Here is a 17,819-nt window from a genome sequence, read left to right as displayed (position 1 = left end):
TCATCCCCTTTGGTAAAAGCTCTGTATCCACGAGCTACCACATAGGTGGTAGTCTACTTAACACTGAAAGTGTGATCATAGACCTTGGGACACAGGTGGACAGTAGTCTCTCCTTTGATAATCACATTGCCACAGTAGTCAGGAAATCCTTCTACGTGGCACACCTCATCACAAAAGGTTTCGCATCCAGGAAAAAAAAAAGAGGTCATTGTCCCCCTCTACTCGTCACTCAGACCCATTACACAGTACAATGCCCCTTTTGGAATGTACCTCACAAGACATATGCAACAACTGGAAAGGTTGCAGAAATACCTCACAAAGAGAATTACCGGCCTCAGATGCCCTACGCAGACCGTCTCAAAAAACTCCAGCTTTACTCTGTCGCATATCACCTACTCAGAGTTGATCTCTGCCTAACATACAAAGCTATGTCAAACGCAGAGCTGTTGGACATGCTCCACTTAAAGAAATCCAAATCCCTCCGAGCTACACACTTTAGGGACCTAAACCTTGTCACCACAATAAACAAAACATGCTGGAGGGATAGACTTCCCAAACTCTGGAACAAACTACCTATCTATATCAAACAAAGCTCATCATTAGCACTCCAAGAAAAATCTTGATGATTGGAAGGGAAACAGGAAATTCACCCCGGGGATCACCTCTGTGGCTGTGCTCGACAGTGGCACAGGAAAATAATTTTCTTGGGTGGCGAAAGCCAGGGTACCCTTTTGGCTAGGCTTGTATAGGCCCTAGGGCCAATAGCCTAGTACCTACCTATGGAAGGTTTAGGCTTTATTTCCCCAGCCAGACATCAATTGCAATAACTCATCTGTTTGGAATACTGCAACAGTGATTTCAGTCAGGACATCAGCAGATAAAAAAGACCCCACTTCTGTTCACCTCTACAAGAATAACAACAGGCAAATATTCAGCAGATACAAGGCATGCGGCTGTGGGTGCATGAGCTAGAACCTTTCAGAATATGACATTCACAAGCACTGCAGGACTTATGGGGTCACTAAGGACTCTCACTCTCTGCCTAGTATCCTTAACTCTTTCATGCCTACAGCACCAAAAATGCAGTGGGCTGTTTAATGCCTGTAGCTCTACATATGTGAGCTGCCTTGAATCACAACTATAGATTGACAATCATGTTCCAAAGGCAGACAACAACCACTGTGCTAACTGCTACAAATGTATAATCATGGTACTGAATTTGTGGTATTCAGCATCAATGTAAAGCATCTTAAACATGAACATGTAAGGTAAGCTTTGCTTTACTGTTCAGTTTAAAATAATTTTCTTATATTTAAATTTTCTTTGCCGCTGAGGGCCACTCAAGAACTGTCCAGCCTGCCATCAACCAGGAATGTGGCACCTCATTACTAACTGTCTGGAGATGTGAAAGAGATAATCGGTATCTTTACATACTGCTCTATTTTCCTGTGGAACTCTAAACAGCTAAGATTCACCTGAACAAACATCTCAGTCTTTTTCTGATCCAGGTAAGGTCTCAGAATTCCAGTTCTATTTATCAATATCTTCTTTCTAAACATAGCACAGTGCTCACAAAAGGACACCTAGTGCTCCTCTCCTTAACAAAAATGTACTGCAAATGGAAGTCTTTGGGCAGAATTTGCTTCCCACATGCCCAACTGTTAGGTTGCATTGTCACTGATCCTTGAAGATTTGGGAGCTTCCAGTCGAAAAAAAAAAAACACAATATTCAACCAAAACAGACACAAAACAGCAATATAATCAAGAAAAATGCAAAAATTCCCTAAGTGGGTACTTATTTCCTGGAACAGACAGAAAGACAGACACACTGATGGCTAATCACTTCATGTGGTTAAAAAGAGAGAGATACAAAGAAAAAAACAGGAATGAATAACTGTGCCAGCAGATCATAACTTTAAGCCATATGTTGGACTAATTAGCTGGGGTGGAAGAGTCGTGACTGGAAGGGCAATCATCTATCTTCCACTCTTTTCCATCAATAAAAAATATACTACAGTCATCCTTGTGATGAAAATATATCATTAAACAGGCTTTTGATTAAAAGGATTAACAGACAACCTTTATGATGAACATGAGTGGAAGGCCACGGAACCGCAAGAACCTTCAGCGTTTTTTTTTTTTTTTTTTTTAACACAGTTAAGAAGTTCATGACTTCCAAAACACATTTGAGGGTTTTTTTTTTTTAATTTAATTCAAATATTAACCAAGTGATTGACTGAGTTATCACTGGCCACTTTCAACCATGAGACTTCCCACAAGAACCCAACTAGCATTCTTTTGTGAGGTGACAGGAAACAGAGTACATGGAAAAAACCAATGCGCGCACAAGGAAATTTGTGCAAGTTCTACATAAACAAAGACCAAGAAGCAGGGCTGGACCTCAGACTAAGGAGATAAAAAACAAAGATCTTAATTCTGAACCACATGCTACCTTACAGCCCTAATAAGGCAGCAAACAGGACAGGTATGATATCTGGGATCTATGTTAGACTGAACAGATAATTGAAATTCTAGTCTGTAGGATGCTTAGGGAGGGCCACACTCCACTGAGCTGGAGGGGCTTACAGTCAGTATCTGCCTTCCAGGAAACATTTAAGGTAGCATTCTTACAAATAGGAAGTTCAGAGTGGTGGTCGTGGTGGTGGGGTTCATCAGAGGCCAGCCTGCAGTGGACTCCATGACCATGAGGGTTTAGCTGAAGGAGGGATCGTCAGGGGTGGGACTTCTAGGGAAAAAGGAGATGCTCTCTTTAACAATCTGAGATAAAGGTCTCTGTCCTTCTAAAAGGCACAGCTGAAGTGAGAGATGGAAAACAATTAAGTGACATGATATTTATATATGGGAGCAAGGGGAAAAGACCATGAAAGGATTGGCATTGGTATCAATCTATTCTCCATAAAGGCCTGTTCTCTCACCTGCAATACAAGTCCCACCACAGGTCAAAGCAGGTCTGATTGTCAAGGGCCTGGGCTGTGAACCTTAACTGCTCCTCTTCAAGGGCCAGCAAACTCTGATGCTCTCAGACGGTTATCCATTCGATACTCCGAGCCTCATTAATACCAGTCCCAGAACACGACGACTGAATTTGTATAATGCAAGTCTACATTTTCATTTGTATAATGCAAGTCTACATTTTCACTAAGTCCAAAAAAAGACATTATATTCTTACCATAACGTTCCAACTGTGTTGTCGATCTTCCATTCATTCTTGACTGATGGTTTCGGTTCCAAATTCTCGGAACTGACTCGGCCATTATACAAAGCTCACGTCAGCCAAAAACTCTCGAGCTAAGACTTTCCCCATACTGCCTCTCTTCCCAATACCTCAGATAGAGTTCACCTACCAGTAAGAAAATATGGAAGCTCCATCTGAGCAACAACCCTATAACAACCCCAGGACTAGTTCTGAACCTCCAGGAGTGTGTGTGTGTGTGTGTGTGTGTGTGTTGGGGGGGGGGGGCAGGAGGGTAGGATGTCAAGAATTAATGAAGATCGACAACACAGATGGAACGTTATGGTAAGAACGTAACTTCTTTATCTGATGCTGTCAATCTTCATTCATTCTTGACTGATGGGATAGAGTCCCCAGCTACTTTACATCCTGGGCGGCCCTAAGGAAGGATATTTCTGAGCATAGAGCCAAAGGATGCCCTTCCCCTGGAGACCATGTCCAATTTGTAATGAGTGATAAAAGTATGAGGAGTAGCCCAAGTTGCAACTGCACATATGTTTTCCATGGAAGCTCTGGAATGGAAGACCACTGAAGTGGAAACAGATTTTGTAGAATGGGCTCTAGCTTTTGTTGGTAGTTTGAGTTTATTCTGGTTGTATATAAAGATAATGCAATCTCTTAACCACTTCGATAAGGTGACCTTTGAAACAGGTTTGCCCAATCTGGTACCTAAAAAGATAGAAATTGGTGATCTGATTTTCTAGAGGATTTTGTTCTGTCCAAGTAAAAATGTAACTGTCTGTGGACATCCAACATATGCCAGCAGTACTCTCCTTTGTTTGAAAATTTTGGAAAGAAGACTGGCAAGTCTATGGTCTGGTTGATATTAGACTCTGATACAACTTTTGGAAGGAAGGAGGTATTGGTTCTGAGTGATACTCTTTCTTTGTGGAAGATTATATAAGGATGATTCACACACAAAGCCTTTAACTCTGAAATTCTCCTAGCAGTCAAGATAGGCACTAGGAAGAGGGTCTTCCACGATAAAAACTTGAGGTCACAAGTGGCTGCTGGCTCGAAGGGCTGACGAACTAGGCATTGTAAATCTAAGGTAAAATACCAAGATGCTACCGGATCTTTAAAAGGGGGTTTAAAATGCTAGACGCCTTTAAGAAAAACTTTGCACAGACGATGAGACATCAAGGAATGATCATCAAAACAGTTACTAAAATTCGAAATTGCAGCTAGATGAACTCTAATGGTAGAAGTTGAGGCCCCCAGTTGAAATAAGGTGGCTAAGTATTCTAGGACCTTATCAACTGCTGCTGAGAAAGGATCAATGTCGTATGTACATGTCCAAATAGAGAATCTTTTCCATTTATTTAGGTAAATTTTTCTGGTGGACGGTTTATGTGAAGCCAGACGTATCTTCTGCACTGGGGAGGACAAGTTGTTCTGCCCGGCAATTACTGGAATTGGAGAAACCAAGCCATCAGCTTGAGATGTTGAAGGTTGGGATGCACCAAGCCCTGAGGATGACAGAACAGGTCCGGAGTTGGATCCAGACTTCATGGGCAGTGAACCAGGTGAGACCAAAGAAATGGAAACCAGACTTGACGGGGCCAGTAATGTGCAATGAGAATCACTTTGCTTCTCAACAGTTGGGCTTTCCTCAGAAACTGGGGAATTAGAGGAATTGGGGGAAAGACGTACAGAAGTCCTGAGGGCCAATCGTGAAGAAGTGCCTCTCTCTGGGACTCCCCACAAGGGGGAATTAGGGCAAAGTAGCTGCTGCATTTGTGGTTTATGGGAGAGGTGAACAGATCGCAGCAAGGCTGACTTCATCGGTGAAAGATCTTCGTCACTATGTTGGGATTGAGAGATCACTTGTGAGGCAGAAGGATACACCCTGCTCAGTTTGTCCGCAATCAAATCGGAGTTCCCCGGGATATGTGTTACCACCAAAAAGCGGTTGGAGCCGAATGCCCATTGCCAAACCCTTACAGCTTCTCAACATAGGGGGTAGGATCTAGTTCCCCCCTGTTTGTTGATATACCAGACTACGGACATGTTGTCTGACTGGATAGCAATTGTCCCTGAAGGAAGGATAGCAATTGCCCCTGAAGGAAGGGCAGAATGAAATACTTGCAACGCTAAAAGCACTGCCCTCAGTTCTAGGATATTGATGTGCAAATTGGCCTCTTGTGGGGACTGCAGTCTTTCCCAGAAAATGCCCCCCCCCCCCCAAATCTGGGAAGCATCTGTGGTCACTACAGCCTTGGGCTGAGAGGGGGAAAAAGGATGACTCAAATTTTCTTCTGGCTTCATCCACCAAGATAAATCACTTTTGCAGTGATTTGTTATCAAGACTGGATGGGACACAGGGTGTCTCAGAAGTGACCAACTGTGATGCCAAGAGCCACTGAAGAAGCCTCATGTGAAACCTTGCTAGGGGAACTAATGTTATTGTTGCTGCCGTGGATCTGAGAAGTTGCAGTCCCAGACAAGCAGGAAATTTGTCTTGGGAAATGACTTGTAGTTGCGATCTTAGCTTTAGGAACCTGTGATAAGGAAGGGAGGCCACACAGGATATTGTATTTAGTCTTGCTCCAAGAAATTCCAGATCCTGCATGGGAGATAGCTGTGATTTTTCTTTGTTGACTGAAATGCCTAAAGTTTTGGCAAGACATAGAAAAAATTCTATGGCACAAAGCAGTAGATGCCTGGAGGGGGCGGTGTGGAGCCAGTCTAAATATGGAAATACATAAATACATGGAATCCCTGTAGTCTCAAGTGAGCTGCTAAGACTGCCATGCATTTGGTGAACACCCTGAGGGCTGTGGTGAGGTCGAAGGGCAGTGCTCAGAATTGGCTACTAGACGGAAGCACAGAAATCTTCTGGAGTGCTTGTCCATCTTTATGTGGTAATATGCATCCTGAAAATCTAGAGAGCACATTCAATCGTGGTCTTATAGAAAGGGAAGGATAGACTGAACCGTGACCATTTGGAATTTTGTCTGTTGCACAAATATGCTCAACAGGCTGAGATCCAAGATTGGCCTCCGGTCCCCTGTTTTGTTTGGCACTAAAAAGAATCTTGAGTAGATTCCAGATCCTATCTGGTCTGGTGGGACTGGTTGGAATGACTCTTTTTTTAAAGCAGCTTTTGAACGTCTAGTGCTGCTAGATCCCTCTTACTGGGAGGAACGGTGGAACATCGGGGATTCGCCTTTGGGGTTTGGGGAAAAGAGTGAAAGGAATGTGGTAACCTCTGGTAATTATTGTCTGCACCCAGGAATCTGATGTTATTGTGAGCCAGGCTGAGGGGTGCAGAGAAAACCTTCCCCCAACTGCTTCCAGAGATAAGCAATCAGGCCTCCGCTCAGAAGCACTGATAGGGTTGTCCGGAAAAAGAATCTCTTGAACCCTGGTTACGCAGACCTCCTCTGCCACGGGAGGGGCATCTTCCAGAAGAGTTCCCCCCTCTGCTCCGAGGGGAATACTCGCCATGTGTGTCCCAAAAAGGCCCTTGGGTCTTCTTGAAGCACATTTTTCCACTCCTCTGATTCCTGGAGTAAGGTCATTGTGGAGTGGAAAAACACACACCCACAGCAGAAAGGGCCTTCCTGTCCTTTTCACACCTTGCTAACATGTCTTTAACTTTTGGGCCAAATAATGAGCTAGCATCAACAGCAGCGTTGACAAAGGAAGACTTGAAGGGGTCGATAAAATCACACAAGTGCATCCAGGCGTGGTGCCTAATGGCAATGCCTGTACCTGCTGCTCTAGATGTCTCTTCGGCTGTATGTGCAAAAAGCTGCACAGATGAATTTGAGATGGACTACAGGGTGGCAAGTTGAGAGACAACCTTAACACAGCTCCTGCAAGGATGCCTGAAAGCTCAGTAAACAGATCCCTTTGGAGTCTAGTAAAGTGTTCCAAGTTCAAGGAGCGAAGATGCAAAGACCTGTTTCCCAAATCTGTCCATCGTCCGGGACTTTCGGTTTGGAGGATGGACATCTGAACTTTCTCTGGCAAGTTGCATTTTGGTGCCTGCCGCCACCACTATGGCATCCAGTGCTAGACCCTTAGACCAATGGGGCTGATAGAATCTTGTCTGGTCTCCAGGGAATAGGTTCTATGGTGTCAGAAGCCTTCCAAGCACACTGAATGATCAACTTGATTAGATCGTCAGTGGGCGGAGTCATCTAAGAAGTAGATGGATGTGCACGAAAAGCAAAGGATGGGTTTGAGGACTTCCAATCACCTCTCTGTTTTAATATTTCCAGGATGTCTCCAAAGGAGACATCTTCACGGGGTGACAGTGTGGACCCTTCTCCTTCATTGTAAACTGTACCCTCAGTGACTGATTCTTCTGGAAAATCCAGGTGCTTCCTTTTGCATGATCTCTTACAGAGGGAGGGGGACGTTCTGAGGAGGACTCTGAAGAAGGGGACCCTGAACTAGGGTATCTTGCTGTTCTTGTGCCTGCTATCCAGAAGTAGCAGACTGTGGCAGCTGTGAACCACAGGGAACAAAAATATGGCACTCTGACAGGGATGAAACCAACTGAGAGCCTGCTGAGGCTAAAGCTCTCTCCATAATCTGGTAGGCAGGCCTGCCCGAAGAGAGATGGGAGCCCGAAACAGAGAAAGTCAACCTTGGAAGTGGGGTCAGACACCACTCCGATGAGCCACCTGCCAGAGTAGGAGCCGAGAGAGGACTTGAAACTACCATGGCATCGAGAGCCACGGACGGTGCCGTAGAAAAATCCTGGAACCAGCAGCCAAGTCACGGTCCCATGGGTGCGATGGTTCCGAAGCAGCAGAAGACCAACACCAAAAGAACACCATCCCCACAGTGAAGCATGGTGGTGGCAGTATCATGTTTTGGGGTTGCTTTTCTTTAGCTGGAACTGGGGCTTTAGTCGAGGTGGAGAGAATTATGAACAGTTTCTACTACCAGTCACTTTTGCCCCAAAACCTTCAGGCGTCTGCTAGAAAGCTGAAAATGAAGAGGAATTTCACCTTTCAACACGACAATGACTTCAAGCATACATCCAAACCAACAAAAAAATGGCTTCACCAGAAGAAAAAAAATAAAGTTTTGGAATGGCCCAGCCACAGCCCAGACCTATATCCAGTATAAAATCTGTGGGGTGATCTGAAGAGGCCTGTGCACAAGAGAAGCCCTCACGACAGATTTGGAGCACTTTTGCAAGGAAGAGTGGGCAACTATTGCCAAGTCAAGATGTGCCATGCCGATAAACTCCTACCCAAGAAGGCTGAATGCTATAATTAAATCAAAAGGTGTTTCAACAAAGTATTAGTTTAAGGGTGTGCACACTTATGCAACCAGCTTATTGTACGTTTTTTATTTTTTATATTTTTTCCCCCACAGATTTGTTTTTTCAATTGAATTGTACAGGTTATAGGTCACATTAAAGGTGTGAAAAGTTTTGAATGATTTATTGAGGTCTCATTTTTTTTATATCACAAACACCTGGCATTTAACAGGGGTGTGTACACTTTTTATATCCATATCTAGGAGTCCTGGGGTGAGTATGCCTCGACTCTGGGAGGGAGGGAGGTCCAAAAGGGTGCTGGGAGGCCTCTGGCAGCTAAGACCTGATACACTAATCTGACTACATCTAATTCCGATAGACTCCCGGAGGAATGGGTTTACATTCGTGAAAGAGATTCAGATACTTCCACAAAGGGACTCAGCTGTTGCCCCAAAAAGGGGTCGATTGAAGGGGAATATCTAGTCCAGGGGGTATTTCAACATTAACCTTCAGCACCACAGTTTGCTGAATAGGGAAAGAAAATGGAACCGAATGAGTAGATGTAACAATTGTCTGTGCTGTAGAGGTTGGCAGCACCGAAGTTGTGATCGGTGTCAAAATGTTTTTTTTGTAAGATCAACAGCAGATGGCACTGATACTGATTTTGTTGTTTTCGGTATTGGAGCAGAAGGCAATGACATTTTCAGAACTTTCGCCTTCAATTCCAAAGAAGCTGTCAGAAAGTACAGTTGTGTACACTTACCATAAATGTAGATGTTCGAGTGCATTCGCTGTTGCAGTCATCACATTTGGGTTATCTGCCTGCAGGTAGCCCTCAGCCGGCCTGAATACCAGAGTCTTGGGATTTCTGCGTCGGATGTTGTCGCTTCTTCCATGACGTCAGGTCATCAGGGATATAAAACATGTAGCCGATGCCATTACATCAGTTTTTCTTGCTCTAGATGTCAGGTGCCCCCAAAATAGGAAGCAATTATATAGTATGGAACACCCCCAGCAAAAACAAATACACATGATATAATATATGCCAAACAAGGAGGAAAGGTAAAAGTCAAGAGAAGTCAGGGTGTTGGAGGGAGGGTAACCAGGACTGCAACAGTGAATACACTCGAACATCTACATTTATGGTAAGTGTACATAATTGTACTATGTTCTTCGTGTTTCAGTGTTGCAGTCATCACATTTGGGTTAATTCCCAAAACTAAGGAATGGTGGAGGTAGTTAAAGAGCATTAGGGCTAGCAATAAGGCCCTGTAAGACTGCTGTTGCAAATCCAGCTCTGGATTTAGAAAAGATAGGCAGGTGGTAATGATTGGTGAAAGTATGTACAGAGCTCCAGTTTGCAGCTTCCAGGATGTCCCTGGTAGGGACTCCTCTGAGAAATGCAGGAGAGGTAGATGCAGCCCTGGTGGAATGTGTTCTTATCCCCTATGGGGTAGGTTTTCCATGATGTTTGTAGCAGAAATGGATGCAATATACTATCCATTTGGAAATGGTTTGCTTTGAAATGGGCTTACCCCTCTGCCCCTGCAGCAAAGCTAACTAGCAGCTGGTCAGATTGTCTGAGAGGCTTAGTCCTGTCCAAATATAATCTAAGCTGTCTGTGGACGTCCAGAGAATGCAGCATCCTTTCCCCTTTATTCTGAGGATTAGGAAAAAAGTAGGCAAATGAATGGACTGGTTTAGAGCCACACTAGACACCACCTTGGGTATAAAGGATGGATCAATCCTGAAGGAAACCCTGTCCACATGTAAGATAATGAAGGGTTCCACTGCCATGAGGGCCTGGAGTTCAGACGCTCTTCTTGCTGAAGTGATGGCTAGAAGTAAAGCTGTTTTCCAAGAAAGGAATTTAAATTTTGCTGTAGCAGCTGGTTCAAAGGGGGGAAGAGTGAATTTTTCCAATACAAAGTTAAGGTCCCAAGCTGGAGTGGGAGTCCTTCTGGAGGGGGGAATCTTAAATTTTTGGCCCCTCTAAGGAACTGTTTTAGCAGGGGATGAAAGAACAGGCGTGGCTCAGTATTATAATGTGCTGATATGGCAGAGGCATGAATCTTAATTGAAGAGAAAGACAGGCCCTTGTGGAATATTTCTGTTAAATAATCTAGAATATGAGGTAAGCTGGGCACTGTTGTGCCCATCCCCTGAGCCTGGCTCCAGGAACAGTATCTTTTCCACTTTTCTGAACAGGATTTTCTAGTACTAGGCCTCCTTGCCTCAAGAATGACATCCAGCACCTGCTTGCTGAGGGTTGCTGGAGGTGAGGTCAGGGAATTAGCCAGGCTGCAAGGTTCACAGTTTGAAGCTGAGGGTGCAGAATCTGGCCCGCCTGCTGGGACAGCAGGGAAGGGGTTTGAGGCAGATGCCAAGGTTGTAGCACTGTCAGACTGCGCAAAAGGGGGTACCAGTGCTGGCATGGCCAGTCAGGTACAATCAGTATTGTCCTTGGCTTGTCCTGTTTGATCTTTAGTAGAACCTTCGAGAGAAGAGGCATAGGGGGAGAGGCATAAACTGAGAGGCTTTCCCAGGTAAAGGACAGGGAATCCACTTTCAGTTCTGGTGCAGAATTTGTTCAATTGGTAGTTCTGAGGGGAGGCAAACAGGTCTACCTCCGGTGTCCCCCATTTGTTCCTCAAGAGCTTGAATATTTTGGATTCCAGTTTCCATTCGTGTGGGTCCATGAGATTTCTGCTTAAGTCGTCTGCCAATGAATTTAGTTTGCCTGGCAGGAATTGAGCTTGTAGGTTCACTCGGTAGCTCAAGGCTGTGATTCACAGAGCCATGGCTAGTCTGCAGAGTGGGGAGGAATGGGATTCCCCACTGCTTGTTTATGCACCACATAACTGTGGCGCTGTCTGTCTTTACCAACAGTTGTCCTGGAAGAATAAGGTCTCTGAAAGCTGTCAGAGCATTCTGTATAGCTAACATTTATTTTTGATTGATATGCAGCTACATCCGTTTTGGCTTCCATTTGCCCTGAATGCACTGACCTGCCATGTGAGCCCCCTCATTCATAGCCTGATGGGTCTGTTGTTAGGGTTTGGGCGGCAGGGGGTAGAGTGAAAGGGAGTCCCTTGTTGTGGTAGCAGGCCTCTGCCCACGAAAGGAACTCTGCCCTTAGACAAGGAATAATAGGAATCATTGTTTCCAGGTCTTGAGAATGTTGATACCATAGACTTTTTAGATACCACTAAGTTTCCTCATATGCAGTCTTGCATATGGAATTAACAGAATGCAAGAGACCATGAACCCCAGGGCTTGCAGGATTTTCCTTGCAGATAGCTGGGTTTTTGTGGCCAGTAGTTTGAAGTAGGTTGTCAAATGAACTTGTTTCTCTGGAGTGAGGAATGCCATCTGGGAAGTTGTGTTCAAGCTTGCTCCCAGGAATACAATCTGTTGGCAGGGTAATAGGTGTGATTTCTTCTTGTTGATGGTGTACCCCAGTGAAGTTAGAAGTCTCTTTACAAATGCCAGGTGCTGTAATAGCAAGTCCTGACTCTCTGCCTGAATCAGGCAATTGTCTAAGTATGGGTAAATTTGAATATTTCTCTGCCTGCAAAACGCAATGGCAGGAGCTAGGCATTTTGTGAATACCCTGGGCACAGTAGATAAGCCAAAGGGCAGTGCAGAGAACTGATAGTGCATGGAGCCTGCCCTGAAGCGTAGGAATTTTCTGCAGGATTCCCTTATGGGGATGTGCAGGTAAGCTTCTTTTAAGTCTAGAGTTGTCAGCCAGGCATCCTTGGCTAGCATAGGAAGAAGCTGCTGAAGAGTTAGCACTTTGAATTTTGGAACCACCAGAAAGGTGTTGAGAATAGAAAGGTCCAGGATAGGATGCCAGGAGTATGCTTTTCTGGGAACCAGGAATAGTCCTGAATAAAAACACTGTCCCCTTTTGTTCTGCTGGGACCGGTTGAATAGCCCTGATACCGAGGAGAGAGAGCACTTGTTTTGGGGCCTCCGCCCACTGGTTTGGGGGGAGGTCTGGCCATCCACTTGGGTTTGGGAGTGAGTGGAAGTGGAATCTGTATCCTACGGAAACTATGTTTAAAACCCATTTGACTTGGGTAATGAGTTCCCAGTTTTTTGCATGCAGGGCGAGCTTTCCTCCTAAGGTAGCAAGTAGAGTTGAGGATAAGTCATTGCGCCATTTTTCCATGGGGGGGTGGCTTACTACTCTCTGCTTTGGAAGTGGGGGCCCCCACTGCTTAGATCTGTGCATAGCCTGAGACTGAAGTGTTGGTGGTCTGCTCCTCCTGGGTTTGGACTGAGAAGGCCAGGAAGGTACTGGAAAGGACCAGTTCTTTGAAGGCCAATGCCTACTGAATCTAGATGGCTGTACTTGTAAGAAATCTTTAACAATTTGCATAGATTTAGCTTTTTCCTCCATCCTTTTGAGGACGACTTCTGCTTTGTTGCCAAAAAGGTGCTCTTGGTGTAAGGGTGCATCCGGTAATTTAGCTTTAACATGATCTGGCAAGGTTTGTTCCTTAAGCCAAGCATGCCTTCTAAGTACAGACCCAGTGACAGCAGCCCTGCAAGATGATTCTAAAGCATCAAAACCACATTGCAAAGTATGTTTACCTACTTGGTCAGCAGAATGCATTAACTCTTGTAAATCTTTGTGTTCAGCACAGTCAGGAATCAACATCATTTTCTGTTTAATTAACCCCATAATATTCTGCTGATACTGAAACGTTAACATATGAAACTGGCAAGTTAAAGCCCTAATGGCCAAAGTAGCAGAAGTATATACCTTCTTACCCCATCTGTCTAAAGCTCTAGAACCAGAAGGGGTAGGATTTTTGGCAGTAGTAGCCTTAATGCCTTTTGGTCCATGGGAAATGGTCACTGGATCCGCAGTAGGACTCTTGAAAAGAAATTTGAGAGAGTCGGGTACTCTGTAGTATCTGTCAGGTTTCCTGGGAGTTGTAGGCAAAGTGTCTGGGGTAAGGCTGGATTCCAAGAAAATATCATCTACAATCTCCAGAACAGGAGGGATAGCTAGAGGCCTGTGTTGATGCAGGTTTAAACATTTCCTAAGTCTCTTTTTCGACTGAGAATAGTCCTGGCTTTCCCAGCGGAAATGCTCCCTAAGGGTATGCAAGGTTTCACCAAAAGAAAAATCTTCTGGAGGGGAAGCAGAGGGAATGTAATCCTCTGCATCAGAATCCTCATAAGTAGATAAGGGTAAATCCTGGTAGTCAGAAGGAACAGAGATATCAGATTCCTGATCAGAAGAATCAAAAAGAAAATCAGTTCTAGGTCTCAGAGAGGATGGCTGGTTTCCCCTAATTAAGGTAATAAGGTCTTCAGCCATTCTAATCATTTGTTTTTGAGGCATATGGGCCTGAGAATGCACTTTGGTCATTGGTTTTCTAGGCTTAGTGTGAGCTTTAGGCCTGTGGAATTCGGTATTTTTAGCTTGAAACAAAGTCGTCGGTTTGATATGAAAATCAGTAGGCCTGAATACACCCTCAGAAGCTGATGCCTGGACAGCGGCTCTGGACCCATCCAAGGGTAGAGACATCCACAGGTTCGAAGAAGCATCTCGTGGCATACTGAACTCCGAATGGGTCGCAGTAGAGGCCTGCGAATCTGTAGTAGCGGGTATCAGGGGCTGCAAAAACGCCTCACTGAGTACCGGTGGACTGGCGACTAGCTTATCGGAAGCATCGGCAGTTTTGGACCAATGCGGTCTGTCTCTGTCTTTATCCTTACGTTTTGTTGGATGGCTTAATGATGCCATTTTGGAGTACAGAGAAAGAGAACTAAAGTATTTAACTACAAAAATAGCCCGACGATGAATAGTTCGGGTGTTGAACAAGGCACAAAACCGACAGTGAGGGGCGTCGTGGTCTGGGCCTAAACAGGTGACGCAGTAAGAATGAAAATCTCTATGAGGTATTTGCTTTCCACAGGCAAGATAATTGTTAATTTTTTCTGACATCGGTTAGAGCAAAAAAAATGGATCCCCAACGGGGTACTTATCTTTTTGAAGACTTCAGGTCTGAAATTCGAAAATGAAAATTTCAGGAGTCGGCTGACAGGCACTTGCGAACTGCTTCTGCTTCGGGCACCGCACGGTATGAAGGACTGATGTAATGGTGTCGGATGCATGGTTTATACCCCTGACGACCTGACTTCATGGAAGAAGCGACAGCATCTGACGCAGAAATCCAAAGACTCTGGTATTCAGACCGGCTGAGGGCTACCTGCAGGCAGATAACCCAAATGTGATGACTGCAAGAGTGAAACACAAAGAACATCCAGTGATTTTTGAGATTTGGAGTCATGAATCAAATTACTCATTTTTTTTGTCTCAGACTTTGGAGATTTTGAAGTCTCCACCTCAGAAAGAGCTTCATGAAAAGGATATTTCAATAAACCTTTGAGAATTAATTTGTTACGTTTCTCTGCAAGAGTTCAGGCACTAAAGCCCTTAAAAATATCACAAAGAGGTTGAATTTCCAGATTTGGGACACCCAGACAATAAATGCAAGAAAGATGTCCATCAGAATTCTGCCAGACACACACACACACACAGACACACACACAGACACACACACAGACACACACACACACAGACACACACACACACACACACACACACACACACACACACACACACACACACACACACACACACTCATAGTGAAAAAAGGTGGAAGTAGTAGGGTAAGGAAAAAAGGTTTAGAAAAGTAAAAGCCTTTTTTTTTTATAGTATATACCAACTATGGTATATATAGAATACCTACACGGGTAAAGGAAAGTTTCTTGGAATATTCACTTTTTTCCAAGGTATGATATATTTATGACTTGGTATATAATCAAGTTCAGGGGTATGGGGGCTTGCCCCCACCCCCAACACAACAGTGATGTTCACCATTCATAGTTCTCCTATACTTTCAGACCTGCTTTTTTGTAATTCCAAGGTCTGCACTTCATTTCGGAATTACAAGAGGGAGATGCTCAGATGAGGAGAGGGAGTTAGGAGAATACGCCTTGCTTCTGACTACAACAACCAAACACCATCTGAGGGAACTCCTAAGAAACTGGTAGGTTTCTGGTAAGTTTTGGCCATTTTGCTGGGAGACAGAAGGTGATTAGCTTCTTGAACACCCTAGTTCATAGGCTGGTACTAGGCTATCAGCCTAGGGCCTATACAAGCCTAGCCATATCAATTCCCTGGCTATTTCTTCCCACACTATTTACTTCCTGGACCCCTGTCTAGCAGGGCGACTGACGTGATCCCTGGGGTGAATTTCCTTTCTCCAATCCAATCGTCAAAGTTCCTTTTGAAGAGGGACAAAGAGGCGCTCTGCTTGACATGTATGGACAGTCTATTCCAGAGTCTGGGGAGTCTCTGGGTCAGGAACCTATCCCTCCAGCATGTTTTGTTTATTGTGAAGGTTTAGATCCCTGGAGCGCGTGGCTCTGAGGGATTGGTATTTCTTTAAGTGTAGCATGTCCAACAGCTCTGGGTTTGACATGGCCTTGTATGTTAAGCAGAGATCGCCTTTGGGTAGACGATATGCGACAGAGTATAGATGGAGTATTTTTAAGGTGGTCAGCATAGGGCATCTGCTTTAGGCCTGTGATTCTTTTAGTGAGGTATTTCTGTGGCATTTCCAGTTGTTGCAGGTGTCTTGAGAGGTACATACCAAATGGGGTGTTGTATTCTATAATGGGTCTAATGAGGGATGAGTACAGTGGGACAATGACCTCCTTTTTTCTGGATGAAAAGTCCTTAGTGATGAGGTGTGCGACAAAGAAGGATTTCCTGACTGTTGTGGCGATGTGGTTATCGAATGTGAGACCACTGTCCACCTGTGTCCCCATGTCTCTTACCACACTTTCGGTGTTTAGTGTACTGCCACCTATGTGGTAATTCACAGGTACATGTTTTTTTCCAAAGGGGATAACTATACATTTCTTGGCATTGAGCTTGAGCCCATGGCTCTGGTAACAAGCATCTGTTTCTGTAAGGCCCTTTTGTAGAGTATTCACATCATTTGGAGATTCAATAATGGCTCCCAGTTTGCAGTCATCTGCGAACTTGTCTGATGAGACATTTCAATAAGAGCCAAGAGGATATCTGTCTCATCTAGCTTACAGCTGAAAGAATTCCTATGAGGACTGTAGGAGAGGACATCCCAAATGTCTATGAATTGAGTCCAACCTACAGCATCAAATTAGCAGCTCAAAGAACTGTGAACAGGAAGCCTGTTTGAATAAAAAGGTACCAAGTTGACAGCATTCTACAATGCATTACCTGTAACATGACATTTTCTCCTCAGAACACGACACCACCATTTAAGTGCACACCTGCTTCACATATCAGTATTCTACTCCCCATATGGGACTAAATGATTTACACTGTAGTAACAGTTTGTCATTGCACATTTTTGCCTTACAGAGAGGCTGCATACAACTATGATACTGATAACTGCAAAATAGTATGCCAGATAAACCTCTGGTACCCATATCTAATCCCTCGTTAAAAATAAAACATTAGCAGCAATACCTCTATATTCTGTAGTGAAAGGACACTGTGCTTGTTTCTCTGTGCTATCTCTACTTTAGGAGCTACTCCGCATATGCCACAGATCATGTCATTGTAGTCTCGGATGGTTAGGCACTCAAATGCCCAGTAGCCATTGCACAGCAACTCCAACAGATGATTGAAGTGGGTATCCTGTACTGTCGTCCCTGCAATACAAAATGACAGATAAAAGTGCATACATTTGTAAATCATCCCCATGTATATTATCAGGTCATGGTAATGCACATGTTCACTATACAATACTAACACAGCAGCCTTACAATGCAGTGGAAGTAATCACTTGTCAAAGTACACAACATACCAGTTAATCAAAAAGGAGTCCTACAGCAGATATATTTCAGTACAGTCTTCATTGTCCTCTTGTACAACTGCTATGAGTGCACCCCATCTGCAATAATGCACAGAGTCTACTTCCTCTGGAGTTAATGGGTACATGAGTACATGATTCCAGGCTCCTGATATCTCCTTGAACAAAAGATTACAAATGCAAGAAAGCACACTAACAAGCAAAGTACAGTTGTGAACACTTACCATAAATGTAGATGTTCGAGTGCATTCACTGTTGCCATCACACTTGGGTTATATGCTTGCAGGTAGCCCTCAATTGGCCCGAATACCAGAGACTTAGTATTTCTGCATTGGTTGCTGTCGCTCCAGGACTGACATCAGGTCGTCAGGGGTATAAAAACAGGCAGCCTACACCATTACATCAGTTTTTTTTGCCCCAAATGTCAGGAGCCCCCCAAATAGGGAGCTAA

At 44.3% G+C, this 17,819-nt stretch overlaps 1 protein-coding gene across 2 annotated transcripts in view; it reads right to left on the bottom strand.

Moving 5' to 3' along the window:
- The window catches only part of HMGXB3 (HMG-box containing 3), a 1,387,103-nt gene that overhangs the window by 128,617 nt on the left and 1,240,667 nt on the right, over nt 1–17,819 (bottom strand). For both annotated transcript variants that reach the window (XM_044069603.1, XM_044069602.1), the window contains exon 15: nt 17,023–17,207. In XM_044069603.1, coding sequence (XP_043925538.1) covers nt 17,023–17,207 — 185 coding nt within the window. The remainder of the gene's footprint in view (nt 1–17,022; nt 17,208–17,819) is intronic.

The sequence above is a fragment of the Protopterus annectens genome, chromosome 4.part0, assembly GCF_019279795.1.
Source record: "Protopterus annectens isolate FY-2018-M chromosome 4.part0, PAN1.0, whole genome shotgun sequence".
In the NCBI taxonomy this organism is placed as follows: domain Eukaryota; kingdom Metazoa; phylum Chordata; order Ceratodontiformes; family Protopteridae; genus Protopterus; species Protopterus annectens.
The sequence above is the reverse complement of the archived record's forward strand: the minus strand, read 5'-3'. Positions and strand labels throughout refer to the sequence as shown.